The sequence below is a fragment of the Haliotis asinina genome, chromosome 9 (genome assembly GCF_037392515.1).
Source record: "Haliotis asinina isolate JCU_RB_2024 chromosome 9, JCU_Hal_asi_v2, whole genome shotgun sequence".
Classification (NCBI taxonomy): Eukaryota; Metazoa; Mollusca; class Gastropoda; order Lepetellida; family Haliotidae; genus Haliotis; species Haliotis asinina.
The window spans coordinates 56235685-56253933 of record NC_090288.1 but is presented as its reverse complement, the minus strand read 5'-3'; the positions used below and the strand labels follow the sequence as shown (position 1 = coordinate 56253933).

General features: G+C 40.4%; 1 protein-coding gene across 1 annotated transcript; it reads left to right on the top strand.

The window, feature by feature from the left end:
- The first annotated feature begins 8909 nt into the window (after nucleotides 1-8909).
- Nucleotides 8910-18027, top strand: LOC137296198 (uncharacterized). Its single transcript, XM_067827932.1, has 10 exons — nucleotides 8910-9020; nucleotides 10729-10834; nucleotides 11724-11837; nucleotides 12378-12508; nucleotides 12931-13015; nucleotides 13980-14020; nucleotides 14385-14564; nucleotides 15318-15465; nucleotides 16362-16413; nucleotides 16927-18027. Exons 1-10 carry the CDS (start codon nucleotides 8915-8917, stop codon nucleotides 17407-17409), a joined length of 1446 nt encoding a protein of 481 aa, XP_067684033.1. The 5' UTR covers nucleotides 8910-8914; the 3' UTR covers nucleotides 17410-18027.
- The last annotated feature ends 222 nt before the right edge of the window (nucleotides 18028-18249 follow it).

Below are 18249 nucleotides of genomic sequence, written 5' to 3'. Positions count from 1 at the left end.
ACAACGGTTCTGGGTAACTGTGCACGTGGATATCCCATATCTCTGCATTATGTTGCTTATTGATTTACAACTCATGGGTAATCAAGTGGTTGATATTATGACCGACGTCTATGTCGACAGGGAATAATGACACCAGTGAACCAAGTCACCGTGTTGAATCCGTTTAGCACCCTACCTCCGGATCGCCGAAGTGCCCTATTTCCGGATCCACGTGGTATGCCTACTTCAGGATCCACTTACTGCTCAGCAAAGGCTGTTGGGGTCTGTTCTAATGACATCAGATAAGACTGTATTATATATTTATTTATTTTTTATTGTTTTCGTTGCAATTTCATGACGTGACAATAAATTGACATTATGCCGGGGAAAATTCACATTGCAGAGTTAATGAGCATTGAAATATGTATTACATTTTACTATGCGCGTGAGAATGCGAAACACTATATAACCAGAGATAATAGGTACAAAGTTGGACCTTTGACAGCAAATGTATTTCAAGTAATTATGTAAAGTATACTCTGTATCAAAGTTATTGTCGGGGATATTTAAACTTTGATCATGATCTAACATTTCACTTTCCGGAAAGTTTAATGTTCACGACATTTCCAAATTGCAAGCATTTAAAATCATTGTCAGATGCTTTTCCATAGTTTGACTTGTGCCATATGTTGTGTGTACTTTAAATGAACACTTGTCTTAACTATGCATGTGTTTCGACGGCTGTCACCAGAGAGACAAGATGCTCAAATAGTGACCCATGGGCGGGCGAACACCCGGTATCATGACGACTTGATAGTGAGTCATAGGCGATATGGTCTTTTTTTTGGCGAGACAGTAGTTTCATTACCTCATTAATGAGGGTTTGCGCACGTGTGCTGAAACACATCTGGTATGTGCTGTGGTGAAACGTATTTCACAACATCGGGATTACTTATAACTTGGAATTCCAGAGGAATTTACATTCTGAACACGTTTGATATAATGATATATTTGTTTTCATCTTTGTGACATTGTTATGAAATAGATTTTTAAGAGAGATTGCTTTTGCAAAGGAAACAGGGCGGTGACTCTGAATATATTTTCACTTCTCGTATCTAAGTCATTAGCTATTCATGACATGATTTACAAAATATATTCCTCTCCGAAAATTGTTTTTGAATTTTGTCGGTGATTGTTGTTAAGGGTATATTCCCCGTTCTCTGCTTAATGTTGGCTTATGGAAATCATCACTTAACCGCTTCCTTAAGCTCTGAGCTTCATGTAGGCGTGTCTGTGGCAACTTTCTTTTACCAGTGACATACTGGAGGGACTCACGTCAGGAGAAGTTTCGGGCCAGTCAGGCACTGGTACCCCTTGGGTCGCCAAAATATGGCGCGTGGATTTCGATACATGGGCAGGGGCTTTATCTTGCTGGAATACGAATTTCCTTGTGGGCATAAACGCGACATTCACGGTGTTGCTTGATATCATTTATAATTATTTGCTGGTACCTCAAACTCTTCAGGGTTCCAGGCACCTTTTTCAGGATACCCGGGTCATTAGGTGACACGAGGCCCAACGCATGGACTTGGGATGGGTGCTTTAACGTGCGCTGAGAGCAGTAATGACGATAACTCTCGGGAGAACAACACCATATTTCCATTCGGCGTCTATTACTGACGCATCAAAATAGTGATTTGTCGGACAATATGACCTTGTTCCAATCCTGCTCATGTGCTCACCAAAACGCTCATGTGCTTAGACTCAAAAAATATCTTTTTCCGTTGACGTCTGTTCAAAAAGTGTTTAGTTCGTAGCATTTGGGGCCAAATTCATATAAACGACTGATGCGTCGGTTTAAAATACCTCGGAGTCTGCCCCTGTATATGCTGCGTCACAAATCTGTCTCTCAGGCACAGTCTTGGTATAATTCTGTCTCCACGCTTAGTTGTTCATCAGGTCCTGCCGGATCTTATACGATCAGTTACACTACCACTTGCCTTGAATGTTGAAGCAATGATTTGTTGCATATTCTTCCAAGTCACCCCAGAATCTCTGAGGTTAGTTATTTGACCCCTTTCAACTTCTGTCCAATACCGCCATCTAGGCATGTCTTCTGAAAACAAGATACTCATTATTTAGAACATAACTGAATCTTGTTTCCATGGAAGAGTTTATGTAAATTGAAATTATGCCTAAATGTTAATGATTGGGCATGAAGTTCTCCTATTTCTGGAATTATTGTCGAATTGTCACCCTAATTCACAAAAACGTACATTTTGATAACGTAAATTAGTTACTTGTGTCACAAGAGTGAAACGTTCCGATTATTAGCATGGTAAATGTTCAACATGACCCTTGAGTCTCCTTAACTCATTTCTTGGCACTGCATGGAAAATCCGCTTGAAACGGGTAGGATAGATAACCCAGTGAAAGCGGATCTATACCATACATTTTATTGTAATATCTAATTGCTATATAATATTAATATTAGGTGTATCATATCAACGCTGATTCACAACAAAGACACCCGTTCAATAGAATCATATGTGGAAACATATAGCTCAAATTTGGGAATGTCGAGAACTTTTTTGGTGCAGCTCTTCTGAAATCGATCACACTATCAACTCCTCCACGGTTGGCGTTGTTTCTTGTACTGTTCTATGCAGTCGGCCACAAACCGGGGACATCACGATGACTCACACTGTTATTAAGTGGCCGGTGTTAAGTATAGCTTCTGAAGGCCCAACTGAGTCAGTTGAATCAAAGCTTGCACTTATATTTCCGTTCGCCTACAACAGGGTGAATCAGCGTTAAGGACGGGAGCGACCGAATTGATGAAGGCCGTCGACCTTTACTGATTGTATGACATCTTTGTTTACAAAGCAGGAATCCACGTGCAATATGCACACGGTATTGCTGTACCTTTAGGGTGAATCATTTGCGTATGTGCATGGCGGCACATCGCGTGTGTCTTAGACGAGAAACACTTCCACAGACTCATGTCGATTCACAACGGCTTGAATGGCGGATTATGATTACACCACTAGTAATGCTTTATCTCGTTAATAAGGTTATGCGTTTATGGATGCAACAGATTTACCCAAAACGTGCACACTTGTTCTACGTTTAAATATCGAACTTTGGGCAACAGCTTATTGAAGTCAGTTCTTATCAACGAGTGAAATGCCCATTTTGGGTGTCCTGCGCCGTGTTATTGCTGGAATATTGCGAAAAGCGGCGTACAATTAAACTCACTCACTATTAGTGAAGATGCCGTTGTTCCGGTCATTCAAGTTCGTTACTCCAGGTGTCTAAAAGTAAAAGGCCAATATTCCAGGTTTTGATTGTTGCTCGTTCACCTAGAAATTGCTTATTATGAAAGTGGTGATTTCCTGTACGATGGTACTAACCTGATTAAAGGTGCATGGTTTTTCAGATGTTGTCCGTGGTAGACGGTAAAGCTTTGGAGTTTCTAGGGGGATTATCTTGTTGCTTTCCCGTTTGTTCCTCTTTGCACTTGTTTGTTCTGTTTATTATTCCCCGCAACGTGTTTTGGGGAGGGTATTAAAAATGTGCTTCGTCCGTCCAAGCGTCTGTGCACATTTGCCTTTTCCGGAGCAGAACATTAAAACCGTTCAATATGTCTTCACCTAACTTGTCACTTACGAGGGGATGTCAATTCATTTTGAGCCTTGCATAAAAAAACACAAAATATTGGTATGAACCACATTTATTTTTCAACATAGTCCCCTTGTGAGTCAAGACACTTGTTCCATCTTTTCTGATGCCATCTCTGTAGAAGGCGCCATTTTTGGTCCTCAAACCAAGCCTCAGTAGCAGCAATAAGCTCATTATCATCCTGAAATCTACGACCACGCAAGTGTTTCTTGAGATTTGGGAACAGATGGTAATCACTTGGTGCCAGGTCTGGAGAGTAGGGGGGATGCAGCAAGATTTTGGACCCGCATTCCTGGACAGCAGCGGCTGCAACGCGAGAGGTGTGTACTGGAGCATTGTCTTGAATACCACGTCTGATCTTCCTTGATTGACTGTCACACTTGCCTCAACAAGTTAGCGTAATATTCCCCATTCATTGTTCTTCCTTTTGACAAGTAACCTATGTGGATGACGTCTTTGCTATCCCAGAAGACTGTCGCCATTACCCTGCACTGATCTGGAGGCTTTGAACTTTTTGGTCCTGGGAGAAGTGACATGTTTCCATTCCATGGATTCTTGTTTGCTCTCAGGATCATAGTGGTGGATCCAGGTTTCATCACAGGTTACTAGCCTAAAGTGAAAATCTTCTGGGTTCTTGTTGTATCTGGTTAGCATGGAGTTGCTTATGGTGACCCTGGTTTGCTTCATTTCATCTGTAGGCATTCTTGGCACCCAACTGGCGAAACCCTTAGACATGACGATACGTTCATGAAGACGTTCATGAAGAATTGTCTCGATGGATCTGTGTGAAATGCCCGTGGTCTCCTCTATGTCCAGCACAAATCTATGCACTCTGTCAATGTTTTCCTGACTAGTGCTTGTTGTTGGGTGACCTGGACGGGGGTTATCTTCAAGACTCTCTCTACCATGCTTAAATTCATTGACCCATCGTTTGATGGTAGCAGATGAAGGGGAAGACTTCCCATAAACTGCTGAAAGCTTTTCTTCAATGTTCTTCGCCGAGTTTCCTTCAAGAACTAAAAACTTAATTACTGCTCTATACTTAATTTTATTCATTTTCACTGCCGTGAGGGGGGTCTCTATGTCAATGTGAGTTGTTCAATAACTTCTGAGAGTAGGATACCAAAACTTATATATCACATCAGCTACACCCCAAGGTTCAATGTCGTACCATAGGCTGTGACACCTGGGTATGAAAAATGCTCAAGGCTCAAAACTTATTGACATCCCCTCGCAGATAAGTCTTATGGTGAACTGGTGCCTTGTGGTAGTTTTGGATTGGTGAATATGATCTGTTTGCGTTCCCATGGCAACAATTTTGACTTTGACTGAAATTGATGTTTCTGGGCTTTTTCAGCGAACTTTAAAACCCTTCACTATTTCTTCACTAAGCCTGACACATAGATAGTTCTGGTGGTGAACTGGTGTCTTTTGTTAGTTTTGGATTTCTAGATAAACTATTTTTATGCATCCATGGCAACAAGTTTGACTAGTTTTCTTGGCAATAGATAGAATTTGTAGTGTACTGGTGGCTCTTCCTAGTTTGGGATTTCTGATTAAAACATATGTTGCGTTTACATAGCAAGTCAACTTTGACTTTGACTGAAATTGGTGTTGATGCTCTTTTCCGGAACAGAACCTTAAAACCTTTCAGAAGTCCCCTTCCACTTTGCAATAAAGTCCACACTTGGTTGACACTTACCATTTTGTAAATCGATGTTCATCCTGTTGATCCAAAGATTATCTGGTGCAGGTTTTATTATTTACAGACCGCTGCCATAGAGCTGGAATACTGCTGAACGTGACATAAAATGAAACCCACATAGTGATAACTAATGGACACATTTGTGAAGAGTATTGTGTCATTGCGGGTGATATCGGTGACTTTGTCTATTCTTGTTATTGTTTGTTGTCGTTTGGGATTTTGTTCGTCTTTTAGGGGCTGTTTTAACGCTGAAATCAGCAATATTCCAACATGTAACACTCGTCTGTAAATATAATTTAAAGTGCCATGTATGGTGTACAAATGTCAGAATGGCACGGCACCATCATGTCTCTCTGATATGCTAGTACATTACATCCCTAAAAAGACTTTTCGATCTCAAAATCTGCATCCTCTGAACATCTGAACATACCAAAGTAAAATCTTAACAGCTATGGACAGAAGACCTTCAGTCACGCATCTCCTCAACTATGGAACAATCCTATGGACAGCATACTTTCATCATCGTTAACTGTATTCAAATCAAAATTCAAAACGCACCTATTTTCAGGCTATTATTCATAGAGTATATTTCACCCTGTTATTCACATATCTAAATTCATAGACATTGTTTCCACAACGAGAACGTTACTGGTTTGTAGTGAAAATATAATTACCGTTCTTGACTACATGATCATGATTTGGTTTAAGAAGCTTTTCTTCGGTTATGGACTGGTGAAGTCGGTCAATTTTTATGGACCCGCGTCTGTTTTTATGGACCCGCGAAAAGCAATATTAACCTCGGTCTTCGTCCTCGGTCAGTATTACTTTCCCGGGTCCTTAAAAACAGGTATTGGCCTTATCACCAACCTATAATTGTATATTGGATGCATTTCCCGTGGAATTTGATTAAGACTGGGTAATGTCTGACTTTGTGTATTTAAGCAACGTCAGAGGGTAAGACTGTATTTAACGAATGGTCTTGGTGTTGTGTCCCTGACCACTAGCTATGATCAATGACCTTGACATTCACCGAGTGTGATGATATCTGATACCACCACTGATTTTTCGTGCCTCGGTAGACTGATATGCTATCCACACAAACAAATGGTTCAGGTGTAAATGTAGCAATTATGACAGTTATGCATATGTAACAGTGATAGTTGATAATGCAGACATGTATGATATGATCCCAACGGATATTCTACAGACGATCTCGTGTGGCGTCCCGGATAACGCCACAAGGTCAGGACAATCACTGTATCCATCAGTTCGTCCACCATTCAGGCCATCAGCGGCCATGCCTCTTAAAAGTTCTTTTTGGACATTACAATGTAAAATTGAACCTCTCAGAAGAAATACACCATTCCAACACAATGCGATTACTCAACGACATCACGCCACTTAAAGGAGGTGCCGGTGCCGGTGCCGGTGCCGGTGTCATTGCCAAATAGACAACATTTCATCCGGGTCAAACGTGAATATTACAAACGTTTGAAGGACATGAAGGAAATGCAGCGCAATAGTGCAGTGATTATGGCTTATGACTGACACACTGTAGCTCCGGGTTTGATCCGCAGTGGAAGCACCTAGGTTGGGGTTCCGAGGTGGGAACATTTGAATGGTATCCTTGGACAAGATACTTAGATCCACATTGTCTCAGTTCACCCAGCTGTAAAATTGGTAACCGTGAGGATGTAGTGGCTATGTGAGTCATTAGTTCACTGCGGTTGACAACATGGCTGGGAGTTAAAAAGTATCGAAAAGGTACGATAGTGTCCAATTATCGTGTAATAGCGATGTACGTAGCGCCGTGAGAAGGCAGTCGGCCTGGTATGAGAGTCATATAAGCGTGCTAGTATTACTTATACTATTACGACGAAATCAAGGTAGAGTGGTGCTCAGATACTCCTTCTGTCGGTTGCGTGGTCTGATGGCACCGACTTGATGATTATTATGTATTTTATACAGCGCTCATAGTGCTTGCTCATGGTGCTGATATTTTTTCAACCGATCACTGGATGTCAGTCTTAATGGCGCATCTTATGTCAATCTTAACTCCCTAGGGAGTATACAATTCTTACAGCCTCTAGGCGCACCGAGTTTATAGTGGCTTCCTCATCCTGACGAGGTACCCATTCACAGCTGGGTGGACTTGGGCAGTCACGGTACATTGTCCAAGTTCACTGCACCTTGCTGTACCAGCATCTAGGCGTTTGCACGTGTTCATGTGGCCACCATCTGGTCATCTGGTCATCTACCAACGGATTCATGGGTTCTTTTAAGAGCACAGGGTTGTGTACTGTACACTAAGGCTTGTGCCAACACAGAAAGAGTCTGCATACAAAGTTGAGTCCTAGGATTTTACACCCGGTCACAGGTGGGCTCGATACCGACACCTCATCCTCGTTGGATCACTACCCTGGCGCTTCACCCAGCTCTCCCACCGCGCCCTTTCATGCAATTTCCACATGACTCCTAAATGACGTCACAAGTCTATCATTATCAAACACGTGATTATGAATTAAGATCATTTCTTTGTTCACTTCAAGCGTGATTTTATAAGCAAATATCAATTTCTTTACTCACCTCTGTGTTAAATGATTCGCGTTTCATTTGGAACTTTTTATATATTAACGTGATTAGTGGGGCGAACACATATTGGGTAAAATAGGAATGATCGCTTTTCAGATGTTGAAACCTCTTTGCGGTGACCATCCCGTGTCTGGACACCACGGATGATGCTCCTTGAAACATCTTTGTTTAAACATGTGATACGTATGATAACAAAATTTCTCCCGGTTGTCTTTTGATATCATGTATGTCGCCACAATTTGACAAATATACATCAAGGATACTATCATTTGGACTTGCACAAAGCAGTTCCTGAAAATTAAAAGTATATATCAGTTAGCTTTAGTATTTCATCTCTGTTTAGATAAATATAATGTAGCATTGAATCAGGAAGTTTTCTTTTGCTGTATTCCTAGTTGATCCATCTATATGTGAAAAAGCAACATTAGATAAACAGACTACGCAACAAATGACATGAGCCATATACTATATTCATTATGTATGTTTCCAACACATGGGGTTATCGCAAGGTGCACTTTCACACGCAGAACAGTGTCCGTATCTGGGTGCAATGGCGTCACGTGATCCCGCTCCTCATATTCATTTCCTGGTGAGGAGTTGTTGATTTCACCATGACGTATGGCCATCAATCATGTCGTGTCACGCCCCCGGTGTTTCTTTTTGAATTCAGATATGAGATAATATGCAATATCAAGTTTGATATGCATCACATATTACCTTAACAAATTGCAGTTCGTCACGAAGAACCAATCACATAATTTTACCTGTGCAATGCAAAATCAACGGGAATTGATAAGTAATGTTTTTATCTTTTTCCCCAAATATGTTCTTAGAAAGATACATTGTTAAGAAATAAAGTTGTTTTATACTACACCTCCAAAGAACAGTGTATGGTGTATGAATTAAAGAAACATGAGTCAGTATCTGTGAATAAGGGGGCTAAGCGTGTTTCCGGGGATGGACTTCCTGTTTGAAGTCCAGTCATGGACTGTTGCCCGCACTGGAACACACATGTTAGACAAGCTTCACACTGGGAAGATGTGCGCATCTATCTGTATATACCGTAAGTGTTTATCGCTCAATTTCGACTTCAAAAACTGCGATATATTTTGACTTAGTAGTGTCTTATAACAAAGGGTTTTTTATTATTATTACACTGACACTAAAAATATAGCTGTGAATTTTATGTACGTGTGTGTTTTTCACTACAGTCATATGGGAAGTTTAAGTCGTGGATCGATACATGAGGTCAGTTGCTATTGTAGATACTGTAGATACTATTAAATAATTTCTACTTTATAGCTGAACTGTTTTCTCAGAATTTTGTAAATCTTTTTTTTTCAACATTTTGGATCTGAATGTGCATGTAAGCCTCCCCGTTGTCTATAAAGTATATAATTTGAAATGTATTCATACATTTGTGATTTGTGACAATTGTCCAAACGGCATTTACTTTTGCACATTTGTCGCACTGAATGCATCTTTGTTGGAAGATATTATATTTTAACTTGATACACAGGACGACATATGTACATGTATGTTACAGTTCCCTAATATGTACCTATGTATATCTTTTCTATGCGGTGATTTTTTAACTAACAAACGAAAACTTATAAACTTTCATAATAAAAGTGTGAAAAAATATTGCATTTTTTCTTTGTTTGGAGAACTAAGGTTTCGATTACATATCGGATGTCATATCATTGAATAAAATATCAATTTGGTTATGCATTTGGATAATATTGGGTCCGTGATATATGACACGTTTGTATCACAGCATCTCTAGCATCTTATGCCATAGGGCAATATATACAGTTATACGCATGCGCAGTCCTGTTGAATCATGGCCCCCATGGCACTGAGCATGTGTATTACTCATCTGATCTAGTTTTCACGTACCGTCCTAATATGGGACAGGGTTATGATTGATTGTTGACTCGTACTGTTAAAACAATCTATGGCAATTCCATTATGTATTTCTTCCAAAAGTTTATAACTTTGCATGGCTTTATGAGTAGGAACTGTGCAATAAGTAACTGTATTACTTACTATCAGCTGTTTAGAGTATAACTAGGAAAATTGAAAACAAATGTGTTGTAATTAGTATCTCGGCTGAAAGAGAGTATAAAGTGTGATTCCGTCCCTATCATAAACGAGTGACTATCGTATGTGTTGAGGGTATACTGCACACCAATGTGCAGACACGACATACAAAAGCAAATCACTCCCTCTAGAGATAACTCACGAGAACATTTGGTGCATGTACAGGGCAAAGTGGAGAAACTGACATACAAATGTTTTGGGTGTGACGAACGAACGCTTTAACCACTTGCCTAACACGTCGCCCGGCACTTACTGGAAGCAGGGGCAACAGAACATGCAGTCTCAGTTTCTGACCACCCAATCCACTTTTAAGGTCTCTTAACAGTCACTGGAGCTTTTAGTGGATCCACCAGGGGTTTCCCATCATGGATGTGTACAAAAAACCTAAAAAGTAGGATGATCATAATTGAATTTTTGACATATTCCCATTCATTAATCACATCATTTTTACATTATAATAATGTATATAGAAATCATTTCCTAGTGTTAGTTGTTTTGTTATGCAATTTGGCATGTGCAGCGTTAAGGTGACAGTTAATGGACAGTCAACACTAAATACTAAAGTATAAATGTATCTTAATGATTACCACAGTACACAGTCATGTATTTACTATTTACAATGCTCAATGTCATTTTCCTTACACAACTATTAATGGTTTTATCACCAGTGATGGCCTTCCTGAGACTCCTCACTGCAATGAGTATGGAAGTCCCAGGGGGTGCGACTTATGCCAGTTTACCCTCCCCCGGGGTTCCCCAACACACCAGACTCAGGTAAACCACTGAATCTGATATATCAGAGCGAGAAATGTTTGTTGGACGCTTTTAACAACTTATCTTGACAGGGGACACCTGAAATAGGTTTGTGGATTATAACCTTATAAGAATTTACACAACCTCTTGCTTTAGTGAAAAAATACATATTTTAATATTATTTATCACTATTATTGCCAGGAGTTATGCTAAATAGTTATGCAATGTCAGACGCTTCTGATTGTGTGAGTGGGTTTAGTTTAACGCCGCACTCAGAAATATTCCAGCTATATTCCGGCGGTCTGTAAATAATCCCGTGTAGACCAGACAATCCAGTGATCAACACCATGAACATCGCAATTGTGATATGATAACACGGATGATATGAACCAAGTCAGCGAGCCTGACTACCCGATCCCGTCAGTCGCCTCTCACGACCAGCGTGGGTTGCTGAAGATCAGCTCTAAACAGGATCTTCACAGGATCTTCACAGGATCTTCTATTTGACCTCTTTACTTTGATCTCAATAGCATTAAGATACAGCATAAACAGTCATAACTTTGACCTTCTAAAATCTATACAGAGGATCTTGAAACTCTATGAAATCTATCTGTTCGAAAAACGTCTTTTCATTATTCAGATTTAAGTATATGCATCCTTTATATTTGACATTCGAAAGTGAATAATATACACTATATTCAAATTTACTGTTATGCATATATGATTCCTATTTGTTAATATATACAATAAATATTTAACAGTATAATCTTATATTTGGTATATATGATTCCTAGCTATTCCCATTTAACAAAATATTCACATTTGATCATATCATATTCATATTTCGTATTATATCTTTCACATCTAATAATGTATGATCCGTATTTAATTATACATATTTGCTCCTCAGACGCCAGACTTCAATCTTCTCTTCCTCGACAACGTCAACCCCTCCGGCAAATGGCGGCAGCTCTGCGGTACAAGGGGTCACCATGACCCTGCAGGATTTTGACACCGCTGTTGGGTAATAGTTAAATAGCAAAACATATCCCAAAAGAGTATATAGAATGTGTGTTATCAGTTGAACAACCAATAGCTAGTTGTTACAGTTACTATCAAGCATACCAATACTGTACAGCAAAAGCAATGCTATTTTCGAAAAAGTGAAATCTCAGTAAATAAAAGTAAGCGTTCGTGTTTAAGTCTTCTATTTGGAGACTTCACAAAAAACCAGAAGCATTGAAATGTCATGAAACATGTCATTGCCTGTTGTCATAAAGTAGTACTGGGGCCACATTCGACGCCTCCACGAGACCAGATGACGTGTGTCAACCAAGTCAGCCAGCCTGACCACCCGATCCCGTTAGTTGCCTTTCACACCGAGCATACTCGTATTTTATGGCAAGCATGGGTTGCTGAAAGTCTGTTCTACCCCGGACCTTCACGTTTCATCGAACTTTGAATGACTCGAAGTATTTACGTAGGTCCCATTACTGTAATCTGTTTCACAATAACTATGACACCTACGGACGCTCCGGATACTGTGAACATGTATGTTTTTCAGATTTCTGGTCTGCCTTCAGCATGGAAGAAACACCTGTGAACTGGAGATCGATGACACACTGAGCTACGTTGTCATGGAGGACGTGTTGCAAGAGTGTGGGAACAGTTTTAGTATTAATTGTAACGACGCAGGTACCTCTTTCATTCGTTCGTTCGTTTATTTGTTTATTCACACATTCATTTGGGAGGGGGCGTAGACATGAATAGTCGATTCTCGAGAGGCATATAGAAGTTGGTATTTATAGGTATAAAGTAAGAGATTATGGCAGTTTTATGGCAGTCAACGTAGTTCAGTAATCTTAGCGGGTTGTTAGCTAAGTGGTTAAAGCGTTGAACTTCGTTCTTCACACCGGAAATGCGAGTTCGAATCCCCATATTGGTGCAACATGTGAACTCGCTTTGGTGTCCCCCCCTACCATGGTATTGTTGACGTCTTTGTAACTGGTGCATGTTGTGAATTCAGTCATGATTCAGTAAAGGAGGGTGTGCTTCTCCCAAACAGCGTTGTTACTTAGACAGTTACGTTTGTATTCATACCCGGATCATGGTTTCAGAGTTCAAGTGTCTGTGTAAAGAAGAGACCGTGTCATGCCGCAAGTCACCGAACATGCGTCGACCAAAACCACCCAAATGTCAAAGGTGAGTGTTGACGTGCTGAACAACGTTATTCCTCTCTATATGGACCTCGATTGAAATATATCACGATATTTTGATCTTGTAATAAATATGCTTGTTTATTACGTATCATATTCAACTTGGGTCGGTATTTATCTTTCACGTTTTAGCGCAGTACTGAATGATTACATCAAAGAGATAGTGCACCCCCTTGGCAGAAATGAATATTTATTGGATAAACTGAATAATCTTCTTTTGGTTTCCGCTCATGTAGGATGGTGACTAAATGGAGTCAGTGTCCGAAATAGTTTACAAAGCTATATTTGAAAATTACTCGCCCACAACATAATTCACTAGCCCGAAATGTGACTGTAGACAAGGGTGTCATAATTAAACTGCTAATATGATGAACTTTTTGATCGGGCCATACTCTTGCATGATTTAAAAGTGTGTTAACTTAATACGCCGAGAGAGCGATATATTTACAAAATGACCCCATGAAAATTCACTAGCAAGTCGAGCCAGTGATTGCAGAGTTTGCTGGTCCGACTGGATTGGACTGATTGGACAGACTGATTGGAATTCTCATAGTAGAATGAGATTCCCAGTGTGTCGTAAGAGTCTGTCAAAGACATCAGGTTCGCTGATTTGTAATGTGATTGTATACGACTGCTGTAGAACATATCAGTCACTGGATTATCTGGTCCATACTCAGTTATTTTGACAGACGCAGTCATATAGCTCCAATAATGCTCAGTGCGGCGTTAAGCAACAACAAAACAGGAATTGAAATTCCATGATAATTCCGTTGGAGTCGGCGCTCAGAAACGTTGCTTCTCGTATGAGTCCATGTGATGGTTATTTGGGATATGCTTCTTTTGGATCAGTGTTTATAATAGCTTTTCAATCACCATTTTGTTTGGTACACACACATAAGCACACGCACTCGCACAGAAGAACGAAAGAAAATCTACTTTCTGTGTTTCAGTTTTATCATCAGGATATGTCGGTACCTGAAACTCAACGTGTGTGAGTATATGCTGTTATAACTGGAATTGTTCACAAACAAATGTGATGGACGGTGGTGTAGCCTACCGGTTAAAGTGTTCGCTCGTCATGCCTAAGGCCCGGGTTCGATTGCCCACATGAGTATAATGTGTGATCCGTGCTGGCATATTGCTAGAACAATGCTAAAAGCGGTACAAGAACATACTTACTCACTCGGTTACGCGATTGAATAATTGGAATATTGAATTCTAAACAAAATAACTTTATAAGTAGTAATACTGCTGAAATAGCTCTTTTTTGTGTTGGTATGAGCATTGATGCATTACGATACTGTGCATTACGATAAAGTGACTCTGATATATTGTGATCTGTATTCTTTGTCAAGGTGACGGTGTTTCTTCATCGACATCGACAACAACGACGACGACGACGACGACGACGACGATGATGACCACCACACACGCGACCTCTCCATCGTCAACAGTACCATCCACCAGCATGACATCAGCCGTCTCCACTCCCGCAACTGACACCCGTGCTATTGAAATGACCACCTCATCTAATGGTATGTGGGTATGGTTTAATACCATCTTAAGCAATACTCCTGCAATATCACGGTGGCGAAACCAGTAATGGGCTCCACACCTTGTACCAGAGAGGATTATCGACATGACAAGCGAACACTCATGAGGCAAGGCTACACAACCGCCAGCGGTCAATGCAGTTCACACTACAACAGTGTGTCAGTTTTCATGGGTTGTCATGTTTAAGCATTATGCATGACATTGTAGAGTTTAGTTTTGCATTCAACAATATTCCACATACATGACGGTAGTCTGTAAATAATCGAGTCTGGACCAAACAATCCTGTGACGAACATCATGAGCATTGATCTTGTCAGTTGAGATCAGATGACACGTGTCGACCACATAAGCGAGTCTGACCATCGCATCCCGTTAGTCACCTCTTATGAATAGCATGGGTTACTGAAGATCAGTTCTATCTTGTATCGTCACGGGTCGTACCAATATGGGGTACAGAGGTATAGTGACATAGATCTTTTACCGTCGAAACCGGGATTCGAACACAAGACCAGAGGGTTCCGCATCTGAAACAGGTAAACAGCGAGTTAAGGCTTCCGGCGAACCTCTAGGCCTACCTACCCTTTCTCTTTACAGTATATGTTATATACTGTTTACTATAAGGACTCTTTAATACCGTACATGTCAGTTAAGTATGAAAATTAGTTGCTCATCTATTTGAATATGTACATATATTTCTGGTTTTATATGACACATGTTGATTATATATTTTTCAGGAACTAGGGTTAGTCTGAACTCGAACACTGGTACCTTCGAAGATGGGAATGGTCGCCTGTTGGGTGGGATAATTGGGGGCGTGGCAGGGGGTGTAGTCCTTACCATTTCCTTCATCCTCCTCTGGAGCTTCTGCAGGCGGCGAATGACGTGAGTAATGTCATGAGTAAGCTAATGTTGTATAACGCTAGCGTCAGTAATACTGTAGCTTTATAAGGTGGCCTTGGAAGGGGCGACCCCATCATGGTGAGAGGCATTGGGTCTTGATTGCGGAATGTCTATGGTTTCAATTCCGCAATATTATTTTCCCTATATAAATTCGTAACACTTCACTTGTTGTTATCGTGACTAGTGGCTGGGACAAACAAGGAGTGTTCACTCTAAAGCGGTATGTTGTGTGTGACCGGTGTATCAACTGTTACATGTTGATTCTCAAGCTGAAACTAATGCAGTAGTTAACAATGAGTGAGTCAGTTAAAGAACCCTCGAAACAAACAAGTGCTTCGTAACTAACAATTGTATTAAAAAATTAATTAATTTTACAAATTAAGTCAAACCTCTGTAAAGTTATTACAGCAGCAGTACAAATTCACAGGCAGTGTGATACAAAAGCGGTGATTATAGCAATAAAAATAATCTAGAAGCGGAAGACTCTAATAGATGTACCACTCTGTAGTACCTTCTAGAACTCTTTGTAAATATAGCACAAGTCTAAAAATAGCTGCCAATAACTAACTATCCGCGTATACAATATATCACACTTGGGACACTGTTTCACTATGAATATACCTATCATACATCATGGACACAACCAGACTAAAATTACACCCAAGCAGCATCAGCAAATTACATTTTCGATTCTTACAAAGTTGGCTAGGAAGTTAATTCCACAGGTGGATGAACGTTTTATTCACTCTATTAGGTGACGACCTGAGTTCTTTTCAGAAAGCCTCTTGCAATCTGAGAAAGATGGCCTGGTAACAGTGTTAATGAGATCTCTGCCACTAAATGACATTACACTGTATTTCATATTGTTCTTCTTTCAGAAAGTCCTCTAGTGGAAATGTGACATCTTCAGATGTCAAGGTTAAAGAAGATGTAAGTATATTTATGCATAATCATATTCAAGGGAGACAAGGCTATGAATACTAGTAACTGACAGTAATTTGGTCATAGTTCATCCGCCAGTTTTCTATTTTGAAACAGAAGATTGGCGGCAATAAGTTAGCCATTTGAACTCTTTTGGCTCGGTATCTGGTACGGTGAAAGACTTGAGTTTCACTTAAGTATTCTCACGTTACTAGGAATAAGCGTCTGTGAAAGTTTAGTGTAAATCAAATTGGAAACTCACAGGAATCTGCACCGAAGCGTCCTAAAATTAAACATGTCAACCTACAACTTCTCTGTGCAAGATATCGTATCACACGTCTGCTTATTCTCCTACTGGACTATTCGGCCATTCGATCATTTGATTGTCTGAGATGTTTACAGACCAACCTTGCATACTTCTGTACGAGTTCAAGAAAAAATATTTCCATTTTCAGGCAAATATTGTGAATGGCAGGTGTTGTATGTGTACCTGAAAATGTCATGCACTGTGGTTCATTTCAGGACCGACGTGCCCTCTGTGACAAACATAGTGACGCAGCTAGTTCGGAATATCACACCTACGAACTTCCGGATGTCATCGGAACACTTCCACCATACGCAACTTCCGCTGATTTGACTGAACCGGAAGTAAGATCAGGTGATATTGATGAGTATAACCGGCTGGGCGACCACGTGAAGAACCATGACGGGCTGACGCATATGTATGACCACCTGAGCAAAGCAAAGCTGAAGCTGAAACAAAAAGTGATAAACAATGAGTATAATCACGCAGTTGTGGTAGGGGAGGTAACTGTGGATGATGTTCGGCATCAGGCCAGCAGACAGGAAACGTCTGACACAATAGTTGCTGAAGGGGCTGAGCCGCCTTATAACACGATTGACAAAGAGGACTCGGGGAAGGGACTTGATCATAAATATTTTGTCCTAGAGAAAACACAAGAGACTCCGGACACACCGCCTTATTCAAAGCTTTCCTTTGACTAACAATTACCCTTTACAATTGGTGTAGGCTATTGTGCATCGACTTTTGAGGCGAATACCACCCTCGGAAGAATCATAGTACAGGCACTGGTTTGCTGGTGCAACTGTCAACAAGAAAATATTCATTACCGACATATTTGCACTGAAAGAGTTCTTGGCACAATATACTCGATATACCATATCTATGTGCTTTCGCTTCTGTTATACATGGATTGGTTTATTTGGAGTGAGTGAGTTGTGTTTTACGCCACGTTTGGCAATATTCCAGTAATACACGGCGGGGCACACCAGAAATGGGATTCACACATGGTACCCATGTGGGCAATCGAACCCGGGTCACCGGCGTGACGAGCGAACGCACCAACCACTTAGCTACCCCACCGTCCCACTTTACTTGTATATATGTGACACTAAAACATAAACAGAACAGAAAATGTTTGTGTGTGTGTTATGTGATAGGTAGACAGACAGATGATAGACAGATCGGTTCACTGTGTGAGACTGTAATTGTCATAAACGCATCAGGAGATAAACTGTTACTTTTATTGCACATACATCTTCATTTTGATAAAGAGTGACACTGTTAATGTTCCCATCTTCTTGATTAAATATTTTAATGTTTGTCCATTTGTGTTCTTGTATGCTTCTGTAGCACTACCTATAAATTTATTCATCGCTAAACCTATCTGCGATCGCAAGACCTGGCTGCAGAATGTTCTGTGTTGCCGGTCATATCCTCGTCAGGACGGGGAACACCAACTATACGCTCCGTGTATGGAATCGAACCTGGTCTTATGCAACGTATTTAACGTCATTCTCAGGATCACATGAAAGTGTGAAATC